The sequence below is a fragment of the Podarcis pityusensis genome (genome assembly GCF_964106645.2).
Source record: "Podarcis pityusensis genome assembly, chromosome: 14".
Lineage (NCBI taxonomy): Eukaryota > Metazoa > Chordata > Lepidosauria > Squamata > Lacertidae > Podarcis > Podarcis pityusensis.
This window is the reverse complement of record NC_138039.1, coordinates 17,923,600-17,942,609: the sequence shown is the minus strand read 5'-3', so window position 1 is coordinate 17,942,609 and position 19,010 is coordinate 17,923,600. Positions and strand designations below refer to the sequence as shown.

Here is a 19,010-nt window from a genome sequence, read left to right as displayed (position 1 = left end):
ATGCGGGTGGGGAGCAGAGTTTGCAAAATGTGAGAGGGACCTTCCTAAGGAAGGAAGAACAATTGCTAAGGGAGAAACAGAAAGTGACAACCACCTGTCCCATATGTGGCTGGATGAGGAAACTAGATCCTTTTTGGCATTGATTTGCAGTGCTCATGTGGCTATTCCACTTTTGGACTTGTTCTTAAGGCAGGGATGGGGAAATTGCCCTCCGCATGGCCCGGGATGGTGGATGTTGTAGTTCAGCAACATCAAGGACTGTCTTAAAGCAATATTGTGGGCCTACAGCAGTGCTGGCCAAAGCAGAATCACCTCCCCATCACAAGCAATCCTATGCAGAGCCACACTTATTTGGACAATCAGTTTGGGGTTATTTTGCTGTGTGGAGCAATGGACGGAAAAACAACCACTTAAAGCCTGCATGAACCCTTTCTTGTTCTAGTGTGGGAGGGAAAATGCTTCTGATGACTGCCTGATGCTGGAAGCTCAAGAGTGAAGCGTGCTCTTGCTCTCAGGTCCTGTTTGAGTCTCCCTGCCTGGGCAACTGTCAGAACAGGATACTGGACTAGGTGGGTCATTTGCTTGATCCAGTAGGCTCTTATATTCAGAGATGGATTCTGGATCAAATTTTATCTTCTCAGGTTACATATTGCAAGGTTTACTCCTTTGTTATGGAAGCTGCTTTGAACATTATTATAACAGAAAAGTGGAGGTACAAATATTTAATCTAAACTTCGGCTTTGCTTGTCATCAACCTAGACTACGTAGGAGAGTAAAGCTCTGGTACTTCATTCGAGTACAGTAAATGAATACATTTCTCACATAGCAATACCCAAGCAATATATTTATTTGCACTCAAATGCAGCAGAGTCCACACAGTATTACATCCACACAGATCTCCCCGGCAAAGTTATTCCTCCTTGCTATTCCCATAAGCTCAGCCCTTAGCTATACATTGTTGCTGCTCTAGTGGCTGATCACCACTAGAGGGAACTATTACTTCATACAGATTTTTTAAAAGATGTGCTGGAGTGATTTGCTACCTCTTTTCAGGAACACTTGGAACAGGCAAAGAGGGGGGGAAATTACTCAGTTGAAGACATATTAAAGCTGCTAGACTGTAAGCTAACCTACAGATGCAGGTGGGTATGATGTTACTGGGGTGGTAGCGTTTCAGAATACAGGCATGGAATTACATTATTGAATACCCAGTATTTTAACAACTTTGTTAAAACTCTCTTGAATTCAGAAAATGAAACTCTTGGGGGAAAGGCTAGCATAGTGCCATTTCCCTTCACATCCTAGTTTTCCCTGGGCAGGGATATTTTGATGGGGGGGGGGATTCAATTGTGCAGCCCACACCTGCAGTCCCAAATGGTACAGCTCCAGCAATCTCATAGCATGCCGTTTATCTGGATGTGTCTGGTGTTGTATTGCCAGAATTCATGTGGTGTAAAATCCTAATCATGAGTGCAGGGGAGGAATCTGCAGGCCTCCATATCGCCAAAAAAAATAAAGTCCCCCCCCCCCCTACAGCCACTCCTTCATAAGCAGAGTAATGAGGCTGATGAGATTGAGGGTTTGCACCTCTTTTGCTCAGGGAGATGGCTAACCTGTGGCCCTCCAGATGATGTTGGACTACAACTCCCATCACCCCTGGCCATGTAGGCTGGGGCTGGTGGGAGCTGGAGTCCAACAACCACTGAAAGGCCAAAGAGTTCCCATTCTCCTTTACTGGGTGGGTTGTTGGCACATTGTGGCATTGACTTTTGCTCTAAGGAGCATGGGAAGAAAAGGAACACAGCAGAATTTGGAGGCTGGGGTGGGAAGAAGGAGGAAAGGAAAACAGTCCCAGCCTCTTCCAATGGGAGGACTGTAAAGAGTACTAGTCATCAAATCCATCTTTCCCATCTAGTTCTGCACGATAGCCTTCGGTTACTTGGGGAAGTGTCATTCTGAGCTTTCCTTCCTCCCATATTCCGTAATATTTTCTACTCCGAAATCCCCTCTTAACCCAAAAGTCACAGTTGCAGGGTCAAAAGACATTGAGGTCTCCATCAAAGAAGGCCTGAAAACAAAGCCTTCACTGAAGCAGGCAAAAGGTAATAACCATGCACAAGAGACAAAGGTGGTTTGAGATGGGTACATGGATGCCCATGTCTAACCCACAATGTCGAAACCAGCAGCGAATACCAAAATCGAAGCATGAACGGGCTAGCTGGGGGACCCGCAGGCCCTCCAGATGTGCCTGGGCTCACAGTTCCCTCCATCCCTGCCTCCTCCCCTGGCCATGCTGCCTGGGGGCTGATGGGAATTGGGAGTCCAAGCACATCTGGGAGGACTGCAGCTCCTCCATCCCTGTGCTAGCTCAACACTGGCCAGAAACCTTTGGGCAAAGCTCCATTCTCTGTAAAGGCTTTTCTCTCCTGATGCAGATCTTCACACAGGACATCATTCCCATCTCACCAAGAGCTATTTCACCCAGGAGCCGAAGAAGCTACTAGAAACCTGGTGGGCTTGAGCACGACAGACACAGAGCAAATTTGGCGATGGCAGGCGACACTTTGACCGTCCTTGGTGGTCCCTTCTCCTTGGCAGAGAAAGTGGATGGGCTGGCTTAGTGTTTGCGGAAAACAAGACACTTGTTGTTTGCAGGCATGTCGACCTGGAAGCAGAAAATCTTGAGGTTACTTGAGATACTTGGCAGCCACATTATATGGATGCAGGCACACAGTTCAACTCTTCAGGTGTCTCCCCCTCCAAGCCAGATTCTCATTGCAGGGGGTGGGGAGAGTGAGGGGCACATTCCCTAGACCCTCTCCTTCCCTTGTATGACTTTCTTCTCTCCTGCAGCTCCCCACATGTTGGGGGCTGAACTTCTGTACTGGCAAACCTGCCCTGCTCCTGTAGGCAATGACAATAATTCGGTGGTAGGGCATCTACCTGGCATGCAGAAGGTCCCACACTCAGTCCCTAGCATCTCTGGGCAGCCCTGGCACAGAACCCTTTCTGACATTCTGGAGAACCACTCAAGTGCAGGCAATACAGAATGGGATGTACTAATGGTCTGACTCAATATAAGGCAGTTTCTTAGGCTCAGAACCCTGGAGGGTCAGGAACCTAAATTGCTTGGAGAGCCCAGCATGTGTGGGAAACCTCTGGAAGAGGCGGTTGTAGGGTGGTGGAACCGGTGCAGTGATACTGGGTGCCACACTGCAGGGGCGCCACAACAATGCTGAAGAATGGAAGGTGGGGATGTCAAATTTTTGTGCTGCACTGGAATTTAAGAGCCCAAAGTCTGCAACCCCCTTTAGCCATCCAGCTGTTGAAGAACTATACAACTCCCACCGCCCCAGCCGTTGGCCATGCTTGCTGGGGCTGATGGGAGTTGTAGTTCAGTAACATGCAGAGGGCAAAGGTTCCTCACACCTGACCCACAAGAATGTCTAACACACTCTGCTTCAGAACAAGACAAGAAGAGCCCTGCTGGATCAGACCAAAGGCCCATCCAGCCCTGCATTCTCACCATGGCGAACCAGAAGACTACCAGGTCTTCAGCTACACACTCCCTCCAGCTGCTGTTCCCAGCAACTGATTCCCAGTGGAGGGAGAACACAGCCACGGTGTTCTCATAGTGAAGGCACTCGCCAAGAGACAAATTTGCTCCTCCCAAATCGATTTGCAACACGTATTTCCCCCTCCCTCACCCACAGATATCCTGCTGCCATTCGCAGGGGTGTGCTACTCCACACCTGGCCAACAACACTTCAGTGGTGGGAGAAACCAGCTGGGGAACCCCAAAGGAACTCCCAGGGGAAGAAGGCTCAGAGCCAGGGGGTTGGTGGTGGGATGACAAAGAGTGGTCAGAGGCAGAAGGAGGAGCAAACCGGGAGGAGGTGTCGGAAGATGAAGGGGCAACAGGGTTTGGTGAGCAGGAAGAGGCTGTGGCAGAGAGCAGTCCAGAAGAGGAGACTAGAGAGGAGAGGGGCCAAGAAGCAGAGATGAGTCAGGCTGGTGAAGAAGTCAGGGTGTCACCCGCTCCTGCTGCGACCAGATCCCCTCCCCGCTGGTCTCCCAGAACCAGAATAGGGAGGAGCTTGGGAAGGACCCAGGGGAGGAGGAGATTTAGAGAGCTGTGGAAGGCAGGGACCTTCAGTTATCGCAACTGCCTCATTAGGGCAAGATCTACTGGGAAGGGATGCTGTGATTATTACACCTAGCCACCTAAGCAGAACTTGCTTCCTTGAATAAAGAATTAACTTTACTGATGTCGTGTGACTTATGCTCCTGACACCCATCCCTGACAGGTGCCCATCTTCCCAGATCCTTGAGCCATGCTAGTAAAGGTAAAGGGACCCCTGACCATTTGGTCCAGTCGTGGCCGACTCTGGGGTTGTGGCGCTCATCTCGCTTTATTGGCCTCGGGAGCCGGCGTACAGCTTCCAGGTCATGTGGCCAGGATGACTAAGCCACTTCTGGCAAACCAGAGCAGCGCACGGAAACGCCGTTTTCCTTCCCGCCGGAGCGGTACCTATTTATCTACTTGCACTTTGACGTGCTTTTAAACTGCTAGGTTGGCAGGAGCAGGGACCGAGCAACGGGAACTCACCCTGTCGCAGGGATTCGAACCGCCGACCTTCTGATTGGCAAGTCCTAGGCTCTGTGGTTTAACCCACAGCACCACCCGCGTCCCTTAGCCATGCTAGCCGGAGCTAAGAAGAGCCAAACAATAATTGTGGGGCGACACACTCCCCCTCCCCCAAAACCCATTCTTTAGGTTCCTATGACCACCTACCATCCTCTCCAACCACATCCTATTGATCTCAGCAAGCTGCTGCAGCAAAGCCGTGTCCCGGAGGCCCCAGGCTGGGTTTCTGTGGTTGGGAGTGGAGGGGAGAAGAAAGAGAGAGAATGAAGTCAATCACTGTATTCAAGAGGTGCTTACATACAGAGAGCAACACTGCTGCCTCCACATGAGGGTTTCCTACCCACCCATGTCAGAAACCTGCTTGAGGTGATATCTACAATGGCTTAACAATCACTCCCTCTTCCCAGGGAACTCTGGGAATTGTAGCTCTGCGTGTGTGGCTAACGATGGCCTGAATTGGGCCATGTCTGTGCTTTACATGCCAAGCAGTGTTATACCGCCTTAGCAGTCATGACTTCCCCAAGTGTGGCCAGGAGACCCCGACTTCCCTCACAGAGCTACAGTTGTCAAGAGTGGTGCAACTGTCAATCCCTCTTCGCAGGGAACTCTGGGAACTGTAGTTCTGTGAGGGGAATGGGGGCCTCCTAACAATGCTCAATGAACTACAATCTTGAGGATGCATAGTGGTAAGTCATGACTGTTTAAAGTGGTATAAGAGTGCTTTGAATGGATGGTGCAGATGTCAACCTAGTAAAACTCAGGAGTAGAGCCACACTACTCTTCCTTATTTTATATACTGTTCAATCAAAAATAAATAAATCTCTAAGCCATTTGCATAAAATGGTATAAAATAAACATTTAAAAATAGCAAAGGTAACCCCAGAACCCAGAGACTTGAGAAACAGTAGACATAAATAAAACCATCCAAATATACATAAAAAACCAACAGATCTTTGAGCCTGATAAAATTACATGTCTGGCTAGACTTGCTGAAACAAAAACAACAACAAAAAAGGGTTTTTTTTACCAAGCACCAGCCATAGTGCTTAATATCAGTAGGCAGGGAGTTCCTAATGGTACCTACTGCCATGCTGAAAGTGAAGATTCCTTGCAGTTGCAGAATGAACATTATGCAGGACTTTTGAAAATGCCTTTTCTGCAGATGGAAACGGCTGAGAGGGCACAGTAAACTAGTTCCAAAGCTGCTGAGGGCTTTATATGCTATGAGTAACTCCTTCGATTTGGCCTAGCTCCTCCTTACCTCTGCCTCAAGTAGTAATCAAAGTCCACGTTGCTCTGTGGGTAGATGCAGCCATTCACAGCATAAGGCTTGGGGTGGAATCAGGCAGGGGGAAAACACACCAAACAGTTTAAGACAAAGTGGTATCAAACAATCAATTTTTTATTTTTTTAAAAAGTGTTGTTGTTTTTATAAAAATCAAATAATGTGTGGGTTCTTTGTCCTGCCACCCCTTAACTCAGAACTGGAAAAAAAAAATCTAAGAATTGAGACAGCCAAGTTCCTCTTAATGAAGCTTTCAGAAGTTAAGGGGGGCTTAGATTACAGAAAGCTTAAAAAAAACCCAGCAACCATCAGCCCTGTTACCTCAAAGTTGGCAGTGTGAGAAAATGCACCTTGGATTTTCTGCAGAGCCAAGGGTTGCCACTAGGGGGGGACATGGCATATTGTTGGGAATGAATGCAACCAACTTCGAAAAAAACCAAAAAACCCGAGACCGAAGCAAAACATCACAAGAATCTCTATACACAGAATCACTAGGCTGTTGCAAAGGATAAACCTGCAGCCCTCAAAAGGTGGTTACTTCAGTTGCCCTCATTCTCAGCCAGAGTGACCAATGGCCAAGGATGTTGGGAGTTGTGGTCCAGTTACATCTGGATTGGCACAGGTTCTGCACCACCACCAGAGGCCCAAGAACATCAGCTTTGCGTTCTGGTTACTTTAGAGCAGCCTTCCCTGAGCTGTGCCGTCCAAATGTTTCAGCCTACAATTTATACTCCAAAACATCTGGAGGGCGCCATCTTTAGGGAAGGCTGTTCTAAGGAAACACAACATAAAGGAGTTCAGGGTCCTTGTACCATCACGCCCAGGGTCAAAACTACATGTGGCATTAAAAGCACCTTTGGGGGAAAAAATTCAAGGGTTTTTTAAAAGAAGTAAATATAATTTTCCCCGCTCCTTTTTAAGTCCTGAGAAAAATCCTTCCTCTGCTGCTACTTGCAAATGGAAGGCAATTTCCCAGGGCATTATCTGTATGTAGCCAAATTCATACAACAGAGCAAATTGGGAGGAACTGCAAGTTTTGCACAATGTTTTTTGTTTTCTTTAACTGCTGGTTGGAGCTGATGGGAGTTGTAGTCCAAAATATCTAGAGGCCACTCACTTGGCAAAGGCTGCTTCAGGAACAGCAGTATCTAGATTACAAGGATCCTGACTGACAGCTTACCCCGTATGTGACCATCACCGCTTTAGGCTTTAACAGCTTTCCTGCTCCTCTGAACAAACCCTGTGGTTGGGGGCAGGGGGAGGCAGGGAATAATTAAACAAAATGCAAAGGAAATAGGTTAACAAGCACATTTGGAAAGAGCGGATTTCATGAGAATCACAAAGCATTTGTAGGATATGTATAAAAATTAGCAAGAAAGTGGCAACTGATCTTTCCAGTAGGATCATTCCTGTGTATCTAAATTCTATTTCTTGCAGATTCCTTACGGAATAGTAAAAGAACACAATGTAAGTTTTGCAAAATTGTAGTTGGTTTCCAGAGCAAGAGGCACCTTAGACTACCTCCTCTCCATAGATGCAGTTGGTCAACAATGGGAAATGGACTCTATGTAGACTCAAGGGTGCTTCCTCTAAGCATGTGCAGAGTGCATTTCTCTCACTGTTGCATCAATTTATTTGTAGGAATGCATGCAGGTCCCGCTTTCTGAACATTCAATGTGTTAAAAGTCACTTATCCAAACACAGTGAATTAGTACTCAAACCTTACTATACACACAACAGATTCAGATATCCAAACAAAACATTTCTTTTTTATTTCCTTGTTTGCCTTTTACTGGTTGGCTGAGGAACAGAGGGAAGAAGGGAGGGAAATCAGAGAGCATTTTTTAATATTTTTTGCTTTCGGGGGTCAAAATTCAGTGTAAATTTTCCCCACAGGAATCAATGGAAATTATTAACTCATTATGCAAACACTCTCATAACTAATAATTTCTAGGAAACGCATTGTTTTCGGTAAGCGAGACCTGCGTGTACTTCTAACCTGCCAAATCATTGAAAAAGGTCTCATGGCAGTGTAATAATAAATTTGTTAAACCACCATAAAATTACAAAATCATAAGACACAGGAGATATGACCAACACTGAATCTAATTAATTCTCTAAAATCACTTGGGAAAACAGAGGCATTTTCTGCCGGCAGCAAAATATCAGAATTGTTGGTCTGATTTCAAAGGGAATGGCATTCCAAAGGCCTGGTGCCGCTATACTAAAAGCCTCAGCTGGCCATATGGTGCACCATTTGTAGGTGTATAAGCAACTGGGAGCAACACACTAGATTTCTGCTGTTGGTGATGCAGGTTCCCTAAATTAGCAAACAGCCCAGGAAAGGTTGTTAGCTAGAAGGACATTCAACCAAGAACCACAAGATGGCGCTTGCATTAGCTACACAGAGACCACTCAAGTCCAAAAGCAAGGAAAGTGTAACTGCCTTCATTGCAACTCACTGATGAGAAGCTGGATAAGGCGCATCCAATCGGGGCAGCAGCAGAGACTAAGGGTTAAAGCCCCCAACTCAACCTTCTCCCAATCCAGCTCACTTTCCTCTCTTTGCAACGACTATTTCTTTTGAAAAATCTTGAATGCCATAGCTGATCATTTGGGCTGCAAAAAGTCCAGGAGTTGGTAGGAACTCTTGGGTTGAAGATTAAGCAGAAATACAAAAACAAAAGTGGGAACTGATAGGACTAATACCCTTAAACTCCACAGAACACATTCCCCATTCCATTATTCCAATGAGCAAACTAAGGTTTGTCTCCTTCCTTCCAGTTTTTGTTTGGGCCCTTAACATGCAGCCTGCTGAAGAACCCAAACAAACCTGAAAGCTTGCTTTCTCTCACAGACCATTTGATATAAAGGGATTACTCTACTGTAATTTTGGCTTTCATCCCCTCTCAAATGGATCAGTTGTGCATATTCTGAGAATTTTCGAATCGACCATCTAAATCAGGGGTGGTCAACCTTCTTATACCTATGGCCCACTAACGCATCTTTCTTGATGGTGACATTTCCTTACCGCCCACCAATGTTCGATGGAAGGAGGATTCAGCTTGTGCCATAGAACCCCCTACTGCCCACCTAGAATCCTGAAACACCCACTAGTGGGCGGTAGGGACCAGGTTGACAATCCTTGGTCTAAATGGATGTTACTTCATTTAAAAGCAGATTCTTAAAATCTTATCTGGGGTGGGGGGGAATTAAGTGCCACGGTTCTTGGCACTGTCTATGATTATATGAACAAGACTTAGTAACATAAGTAACTAGAGACTACAAGGTTCTGCTGCTAGCACACAGCTAAACATGCATCTACTACTACTTATTAGTGCAACACACACTTACTGACTTTAAAAGGAATTAAAAATCACTTTTTTCTTCCAGTTTAGAAGCATTTCCTGACTTAATGGCCTGTTGTTGCTTACCAGTAGAAACCAGTTAAGGAGCTACCTAGGTATGATTTGGACCTACTGCCAGGAAGCTTCTAAGATGTCAAATCAAAACAGTTAGTGTTATCTTTCCCCAACCTGCAGAATTGGATTTAGGGTTGTGCAGGTGGTTCCGCTGCAGAGGGCATTGAGCCAAGGGGCCATAAAATTGAGAAGATCCATACCTGAGAAGATCGAATTGACCCCTGCCAACCTGATACCCGCTTCCAGATGTTGCTGGACCACAACTCCCACCACCCCTGACCAGTGGCAATACTGGATGGCGCTGATGGGAGTTGGAGTTCAGCCGCATTTGGAGAGCCAGTCTTGGGCCAGGTACTTGGTCCAGCAAGCATTTGGCTCAGGTGGTGCTTGGCAGTCTGATTCTACTGGTGGGCGGGGTCAAAAGCAAAGGTGGGTGGAGTCATTAATGTAAATTTTACCTTTGTACAGCTGACTACTTTCTTCATTCACACCACACTTTCTCTCTCTTGATCAGGCAGGCAAAAGGCATTATCCAAATTGCCCTAATAGAAATGTGCAGAAAAAAGTTCCCCATTCCCACTATATGCACTTACCTGGGAGTAAGAGGTAAAGACACTCCTTTTTACCTTCTGGCACCCTAGATGGATATTTTAGGGCCTTACCTTATTCCTGTGATTGCATTTTAAACTTTTTAAATAAATTGCTTTCTTTTGCCACATATAACATTACAAACTTAAAAGAGATACAGAAATGAACAATGGCTTGCCTGTTTGGTGCCATATGGTCCACAACTTTAAAAAGAAATTGATACAGTGTGGACAAATGGTTATTGCAGATACATAAATCCAATGCTACAAATAATATTATGATTCCATGGAAGCGCAATGGAGCGGTCGTTAATAAGTCCTGGGGTGCAATCAAATTCACATAAAATCATACTTTGCAAGAACTTCCTGTAGCACCGCATTTCAAACTGTTTTTAGCATGGTGTTTCTGTTGTCCTAACCCGCCCCGGCACCTTAGGGTGAAGGTTGGGTAAATAAATCAGAATAATATGAAGTCCCATTCAGCTCAGTGGGCTTGACTTCCCAGCAGACACAGTACAGGCTTTCACTGCCAAGCGGGCTGACAGGAGCGTGGCCTCACCTCCGTGCAGCTCATGTCCGAGATATGAATCATGTTGATGTTGACAATGAGGTCCAGAGAGTCCGGGCGCAAGCCGCCCCACGTCTCCCAGCTGCGCGATGCATCCAAGTAAATGGGTGGTTTGACATTCGGGAGGCGGTACGCCCTGATAAATTCAGAAATGCTAGAAAGAGAAGGAAGAGAGCCAGACTGCAGATGGGGCAAGGGTCAACGGTAGAGCCGGCACCAGCAGCTTGCTCTCAGTAGGGACAGGGGTGCCATCAGGGTAGGAGACTCTGGGGTACAAGTCCAGGGCCCTTCTCAGCAGGAGAGCCTCCAGGAAAAGCAGGGATGGATGATCTCATGTATGAGATGTCTATTGCCATTTACAGAGGAGGCCTTGCACAAGTCCATTAACTGCACAGTCTGAATGTGGGAACATAGGAAGCAACATTTGGTCCACCAAGCTCAGTAGTTTCTACAAAGGTTGGCAGCAGCTCTTTGGGGGTTTCATGCAGCCCTACCTGGAGATGCCGGAGACTGAACCTGGAGCCTTCTGCATGCAAGGCAGATAATCCTGCCACTGAGCTAAAGGCCCATTTATAAAATGGCTTCATTGCACCACCGAACCAACCAGTTGAAAGCATAAAGCAAATCCAGCTGATAAATGAAGTGCAAAGGAGGTTTAATTAATCAATTAAACCTGCATAAGTTGTGCATAGGAGGGAAATGACCCACAGCCTTCCTAAAAAAAGGAAAGAGCAGCCAACGTTGTCCTTAAAGAGGGGCTTCTCACAGACAGAACGCCTCTTCCCAGATCGCACTTGCCATCTACAGCTTTTATAAAAACTTTTAAAATGAAAAGTACTCAGGCCTCTACCAAGGGCCACTGTGGGGCTATCTCTCGCGCCCCCCCCCAACTCTCCTGGAAAAGGGGAGGCTGACCTGTCCTCATCCATTGGCCAATTAAGCAGCAGCTGGCTTTCACCTCCTCTCCCTATCCTGTTTTCCTTTTATAGCATGTCTATTAGAATGTTAGCTTAATATATGAATGTTCTTAGGACATTTTAGGTGCCAATGGAAACTTTGCTTTCAGTGGAAAAAGCAAGTTGTGGGGGTTTTTTTGGGGGGGGGCTGTTTCTGGATCAGAACTGCAGTGGGAATGAAGTAGTAAGGCTCCCATACCCATCAACCTATCCTGCCAGGAACCCAATCCAGATCCTGTGACTATGGTTTACTTTAATTAACAAAAAAAAATTCCAACCACTAAAGCAATTGCTAATTACACAAGTGATGTAATATTAGTTTGGTACTAAATTCAAAGAATTATAGGCCTGACACTAAGCTATGGTCTGCGCTATCCCCTAAACTAGGGGCTCTGACTTCAGCCATGCGTGGTATACTTTCCTCCCCAGCCCCACCTGCCCCAAGGATATGTTTCAGATTTGCAAAACCAGAATGAATACTGAGATCTGCTGAAGAGTTAACGTGTAACAGAGCAGTGCTCAGTGATCCTTTGCTTAGAGGCATAGGAGGTGCTTTGCTGGACCTGGTCAAGGTCCACTTAGACCAGCCTTCGTAGCAAGAATCAGAGCAACTGTGAAGTTGGCCAATCATTATTGGACAAGCTCACTTTCAAGTACAATTTAAGGGACACTTTTTAACTACGCTTACATTATTTTGCCCTCCCTCAACTGTCACCTAGGAACAGCCATTCCACTAGGCTTTTGGATCTGCTTCCATCCCTGCTGGTCATTTTTAGAACAGCAGATTCAAAAGCTGGAGCCTGAGTTTGCTTTTTTCCCTCCTCCTTCCCCACTCTTTTTTCATTGCATGTTATCTCTTTTTTAGTATCTGTTTTTTTGTTTTGAAAACCTGATGGGGGGAAAGAAAGAAACCTTCAAGATGCTCTTTCAGATCTTTACCAGTTAAAGATGCTTAGAAGAAGAAGAAAAAACAAGCAAACAAATACAATAACGCTCACTACAAGGCGTTGTCTTTAAAGGCAGCTCAAAAACACCATTTAGTACAGAAGACAGCTGCCCGGGTGCTAGTAGGAGCTAGAGACCAGACTTATTATGCCAATCCTGTATCGCTTACATTGGGTGCCAGTTTCCAGGTTCAGTTTTAAGGCACCCTTAACTTAAATCCCTTTAAATAAATACAAATGAAATATTTTATACTGACCACAGCCCTAAAACCATTAATTTCCAGCATTAGTCTTACAGGCGGGCACAGGCTAATAAGACATGTATTTCTTAACTATTGTCTGTAATGCAGAGAAGATTCTGTACGTCCATTCTGCGGGGTGGGGGAGCGACAGAGAAGGGGAGAGAACGGAAAGCCATCGTGCCATCCTCTTATGGATGCAATAACTTCATCATGCAGACCGATCCCTTTCCCCCTAACCAAGCCCACCTGCTGCCAATCTGCTGGTGTCATTGGGTGACGTCAGCTCATGGGCGGGGTAGTGGTGGCGGTGGGGCTCAGTCCCGCTGGGCACGGCTGCTTCGCCAGTGTGTTTCCTGCACGGAACTCACTGGCAGAGCAGACTCCCGCCCCCGCGAGCCAGCTGTGAAAAGTGGGTGGGAGGAGCAACACCCACCACCTACCAGCCACATGGCATAGTCCGTGCATTCAATGTATATAGTGCACATGAGGCCTGAAGCGCGTCAAGAACACGTTTCAGACGACACCCAGGATGCAGGCAGGGGATCCTCCTCGTGTCCAGACTGGACCGGCGGGGAATCCCGTGCAAGTCCACTCCGACGATCCATCCGAACAGCCTCCCAGGTCCGCCCCAGCAGCGAGGCTCCTACGCCTCGCCTTACCTCTCGATGCATTTCGGATCCACATCCGAGGGCTGCCAGAGCACGTTGGGCATCATTTGGGCAAAGTGGGCCGCGTGCTGCCCGGAGCCTGAAGCCACTTCCAGCACCTGGACTTGCGGCTGGCAGGGGTTCACGTAGTCCCGGAGGACCCTCAGGATAGGCTCCTTGTTCCTCTCCCCCGCCGCTGCTACGAACGCGGCACTCATCCTGCAAAAGAGGGGTGAGGGGGTCCTTGGAAGGGACTTGCCGCTTGCAGAGCAGAAGGAGAGCCGCAGGACGCCTTGCAACAGTTTGGCTGCAGGATCCGCTTGGGTGCCCCTTGCAAGCAGCCTGCAAGGACTTTCCTGCTCGTCCTCTAGGTCTACCTTTAAGGAGGCTCGCACCCCCGCACCCAAGGATTGCAGGCTGGGAATTCTGTCCTCAGAGCTGCTGGGAGGGAGGGAGGGAAGGAGATCGAGGAAGTTAAATGAATCCACAAAGCAAAAGACTACGATTCCCAGAATGCAGCGCGGGGGAAGCGTGGCTATTGGTTCCACTTCTGCCCCTCCTCCTGGTATCGATGGTTTTGCAAGCGGGTGCTTGGAAAGTCCGGAAACCAGGTTTCTGGGGGGATCTTGATTTTCAAAGGATAGGAAGCGCGGGCTTCTTGAATGTGTGTTTGGGCTTAGCAAATAAACAATAGATTTACTCCCTAGTAAGTGTCTGCGCTGCTGTAGCTAATTCATGCCTTACAGGTTCCTTTGAAATTTCGGCTGCAAAAAAGAAACGGGATATTTCAAGGTGTTAGTCCGCAGGGCTCTTTATTCCTTTTTGCTGCAGTAGCCGGTGAACTGGTGTACTCTGAGATGTTGTTAATAATAAAAACAATTTGTATTATTATTAAGTTTTATTGTGTTGAAAGACTTCATATTCATTGTCTAAATTATAATACAACAACCCTGTAAGTTAGGTTTGTATTATCCTTTACAAATACTCTACAGAACTAAATTGTATTGGAAAACAGGTTATTCTGGATGTAATGGATGGGGGTGAGCCCTGAATACAGTTAGCTTTTCCCCGTTCGTGTATACTCGAAAGTAATGCCCTTCTTCAGGGTTTAAGTGGGGCTTCTTCCCAGCTAAATATGCACGTAGAATTACAGCTTTAAAATCATGGAGCGGATATAGACGCAAAGTAGGCGCGTGACACAAAGGAGGAGAAGCGGGAAACTGTTATCACGAGTTTGCGCGTGCAAATATTACATACGTATAGTGTTTGCGAAGTAAAACGAAAAAAAATATCCTGCGCCGCCCGGGAATCGAACCCGGGTCGCAAGAATGGGAATCTTGCATGATACCACTACACCAGCGGCGCGGTTAGGAAATTGCTGCTCTGGGGGTTCCTATCAAGCCGTAAGAGGGAGCCACCTATAGGTACGCAATGGTAGGTATCCTGTAATTTTCCCATTAGTTTCGTGGAAAAATAACATGTTCCTGACTTTTCAGTGGTTTTTGTATTTTATACACCCCCCCCCCAAAAAAGGGAAATGACAAATGTAACATTTTTTCTGAGTTTGCAAACATTTAAAACTTACTTTGTTAATGCCAATGTAGATAAAGTCCATCATTATTAAACCCCATATTTTGCAGGGGGAAGGACTGTGGATGGAAGTATAAGTTATGTCAGACTTGTTGTTATACCCGTTTTGCTGAAGGGACCATCCTGGAATGTATTAGTATTATTATTAAAGATCTGTATCCCTTCCTTCCTCCCAAAGGAGCCCAGGGCAGCAAAACAATGCACCTTAAAATAATGCATACTTTAAACAATTCAAGGTCTCCTAAACTATTAAAAACTATTATGTTGTGGCTAATGTCATAGGCCAGTGGTTTTCAAACTTTCTTTTTCTGGGCCACAGTTTCGGAATAAAAAATTGCTTGCATCACAGCAAATATTTTATCGGTAAGAAATACATTGGAAAATAAAAAGAAACAACTAGCAGCACTTGAGAACACAGAGCACAACTATTTTATTATTTGATCATGGGGCATCCAGAAAGTATAAAACAATGCAGCTACATAAGAAATGAACTGTTCCCAAAATATAGTTATAAACGAGTTGAAAATCCCCGCTCACAACAATATGCTGTGGAGAACCATAGAAGAGTAGCCAATGCTCTTGAAGAGAGGCACAGATAATGTTTCTGATGGTATATCCAAAAAGATTTATTTTGAAACTATAGGATAGTACATTGAAATGTTTAAATGTTTCTTTGATTGTCCTTGAATCTTCCTGCCACACTTGCCATCCCCTCCTGCCACATCCTTTGAGAACCACTGTCCTATGCACTCGGCTTTAACGCCAGCAGTGGGAGAGCACTGGAGCCAGAGTGAAAAGTAATGTGTGCACAGCCATAATCTCTCAACTGGACAACCCTGCGGCTTAGAAGATTGTCGCCTATAATGTAGGACACTTGTTTGTGTCCCCCTGCTCCCAGAAGGGTGGGACTCTTGGATTAATTTTGCATCCGTATGAATAGGGGGCCCGATACATAAGAAAGATGATCTGCCCACAACTTACGAAAGCTTCCGCATACCTTGGGATAATCTGTAAACTGTTTTCACCTATGGCCCAGACATTGGTAAATCCAGCTCTGAATCCACTTCATTCATGTAAACAAGCTCAGCTTCCAGGAGGACATGGACCTTGGAACATTTCCAGCTACCGGTGCAATTATATAATTTTTAAAGCGCCACCAACATTGCTTTCTGATGTGAATCCAGCAGACCCTCAAAAATCCATGCTGTAAGAATTGGTGTTTCATGAGAATTGGGGTGCTACTGCAAGCACACACACCCCTCTTGTCATTATGAAATGTTGAAGGGTATGTACTAGGATTTCCCTTTCCCCCAGTTGCTCAAGGGCCAAACTAGACATCTTTGCATCAAAATGCAAGTTCCCATTTCCATTTACTCCACATCCAGCGGGCTCCCATGGCTAGATTTTGAAGCCACATTCACACAAACTTAGCCACGATCCATATTGATCCTGTAGATTCTTGACAAATACTGCTGTCTTTTTCTCAAACCAGCTTCAATCCGGTTAGAAAAGCAGATGCAGGGTAATATGAACATTTGAGACAGCTGCTTGGCACAATGCACGTTTAGCTGAATGGGTATGCAAAGATGACAGCTTCGTGGATAGATTGGGGGGGGGGAGCTGTAGGGGCAGGGAAACCAAAAAGGCCATCCTTCTCAGTAGAAGACCTCCTCAGCTGCTTTCTGATGAGATGAAACTTTGTGCAAATGTGGCTTGAAACACAGCTGCAAGAAGGGATGACAATGAGATGGCTCAGTCAGTAGAATATGAGATTCTAAATCTCTGGGCTGTGGGTTTGCTAAAAATTGCTGCATTGTGTGTGTGTGGGGGGGTGTCCCTTCCAGCTCTACAATTCTATGGCTCTAGGACTTTGCTGTGTCTTAAGTCCAGGGCCGTCTTTAGCAGATGCGGCACCGGGGTGCAAATATCCACCCAGCGCCCCCCAATTACCACGGATAGTGGGGGGAGGCCTGAAGCTGCACACTGCCAGCCATGGGTGGTTGCAGCTTCCATCCTAAGCCTCTGCAGGGATCACTCTCCTCCCGTGGAGGCTTGGGAGGCAAGCTGCATGCCCGCCAGCCATATGGTTGACGGGGAGCAGCTGGCGGGCATGCAGGGAAAGGGGAGGCCGCCGGCAAAGCCCACTGTCTCCCACTCGTTGTGAGAGGCCAGCGCCCTGGCACAAAGCACCACTAAGCCCTATGGGAAAGACGGCTCTGCTTAAGTCACTAATGTGGACATAACCTAACATGCAGCTTTTGTTATATTATTATTAGGATTGCAGCAGGAAGGGAGGTGAAACGTTTGCAGTTTCAAGGGGGAAACCACCCTTTTTTAAAAAAACTGCCACTTGTTTTTGAGTGGGTGTGCAGGGGAGTCACTGCATCTCGGCCAAAGTGGGGAGGGGGGAGCACTTCTTCTCAATGCAAAATACTGTACCAGTTTCAGAAGAGTTTCCTCAGCACTGCAGAAGGAGAAGAAAGGCTTAAAATCCCACTACATATGGTCTTGTGAATTACCAGCCCTTCCCAGCTGTCGCAATCTACATTTTAAATATACATTATTTATTAATTAGTTAGTTAATTAAAAACTGCTTGTGAGGTGTAAAGAGGCATCCATCTAATTTAACTTCTTCTATAGTTTGGCATCGAGTGCTCGTTAGGTAGGCTAGAGGGCATGTAATGCAACAGTGGGAGGAAAGCGGCACCTTTCACCTACAAACAGACAACGTTGCCGTTGCACCCTTGCAACGTTGCCGACCTTTGGCTAGCTAGAGCAGGAATTCCCAAGGTCACCTCTGAACTTGGCTCACCTTGGAGCCCATGGAGAAAGGTGAAGGCAAGGCAGAGCCCACTGGCTTTCCCATGAAGCACTTCTCTTAATATACATAGGAATATAAGAAGATGCATGATACTGGCTGAGTCATACTATTGGTCCATCAAGCTCAGTATTGTCCACACTGACTGGCAGCAGCTTTCTGGGACTTCAGGCAGGGTTCTCTCTCCCAGCCATACCCTGGAGATGCGGGGGCCTGAACCTGGGACCTTCTGCACAAAGAAGCAGCTGCTCCGACAGTGAGTACCTGCCATCCTTCTTGAAGGACCTCAGACTGCAGGAAACAGCAGCACCAAAGTTTTATTTCCAGCTTTGGTGAGAGTAGAATCCTCTTCAGCAAAAGCGCCTTGGGCAGAAAATGCAGGAGGGGGAGAATCATAATATTTTGATGAAGCATTGAATTTGATTATTTGTGTTTTTCCTTTCATTTATGAATTGCTTCCTACAAAACATCACGAAGCAGTTTTACAATAAAACTGCAAAACCATAAAGCAATGTCATGTATCAACACAATGAAAATGATTTCACGTATTCACTGAGTGGGATAAAAAAATTCACTTCAAAGGCTTGCTGGAGAGGAAGGTATTCAACAGGCATCAGACAGCAGAGACTGCGCTTGTCTGGTATATAATGGGAGGGAATTCCAAAGATATGTTCTGCCGCACTAAAAGCTGATTCCTATAAGGTATCTCCTAATGAGATGGTGTCTGCAGAATGCTCTGTCCTGTAGAGCACAGTGATAAGCTGGCTATATTTTGTTAAATTTATATGCTGCTTTTTGGCCCAAAGACTCCCCAAACAGTAAACTGGTGGTGTAGCAGGAGAGGATGGTGTGGCAAGAAGATTCAAGGACACTCAAAGAAACATGTAAACATTCCAGTGTAATATTGTATACTATACTATCAATTGCTTTTTTTTTATTTGCAGAATATGGATAGAGATATTTTCAAAAAGAGAACAAGAACATCAAGTGATCACAACTAGGACTGCCATTTAAACAGAGTTTGAATACAGAATTGCCATTCAAACAGAGTGCTGGAAAAGACTGATTTATAATTATATTTTGGGAATGACTCTTCAAGAGCATCCTACAGTTCTCCATGACATATTGCTGTGAACAGGGATTTTCAACTGACAAATATGAAAGGTCAGAAAGAGAAGGGCTTCTTTGTGTTGGTGAGGAGTTGAGAGATTGCTCGTTTCAATTTAGACATAATATAAATGAGATTACCCAACGAAAGCAAGCTCACAGCTATTCTTGAGTTTGTATACATACTTGGGGCACA

At 46.0% G+C, this 19,010-nt stretch overlaps 1 protein-coding gene across 1 annotated transcript; it reads right to left on the bottom strand.

Annotated features, from left to right (window-relative positions):
- Positions 1 to 829: 829 nt before the first annotated feature.
- On the bottom strand, positions 830 to 13,773 carry METTL26 (methyltransferase like 26). Its single transcript, XM_080981571.1, has 7 exons — positions 13,657 to 13,773; positions 13,312 to 13,617; positions 10,502 to 10,664; positions 7,114 to 7,173; positions 5,910 to 5,977; positions 4,796 to 4,874; positions 830 to 2,665 (listed from the first exon to the last, which is right to left on the bottom strand). The coding sequence occupies exons 2-7, from the start codon at positions 13,515 to 13,517 to the stop codon at positions 2,618 to 2,620; spliced, it is 624 nt and encodes a 207-aa protein (XP_080837697.1). The 5' UTR covers positions 13,518 to 13,617; positions 13,657 to 13,773; the 3' UTR covers positions 830 to 2,617.
- Positions 13,774 to 19,010: the final 5,237 nt, after the last annotated feature.

Excerpts from the sequence above, each read along its gene's own strand:
- METTL26 (XM_080981571.1), bottom strand. The coding sequence starts at position 13,517 with ATGAGTGCCGCGTTCGTAGCAGCGGCGGGGGAGAGGAACAAGGAGCCT. Across the intron at positions 10,665-13,311 it reads GATCCGAAATGCATCGAGAG|CATTTCTGAATTTATCAGGG; the intron begins GTAAGGCGAGGC and ends TTCTCTTTCTAG. Across the intron at positions 4,875-5,909 it reads GATTACTACTTGAGGCAGAG|AAACCCAGCCTGGGGCCTCC; the intron begins GTAAGGAGGAGC and ends TCCCAACCACAG.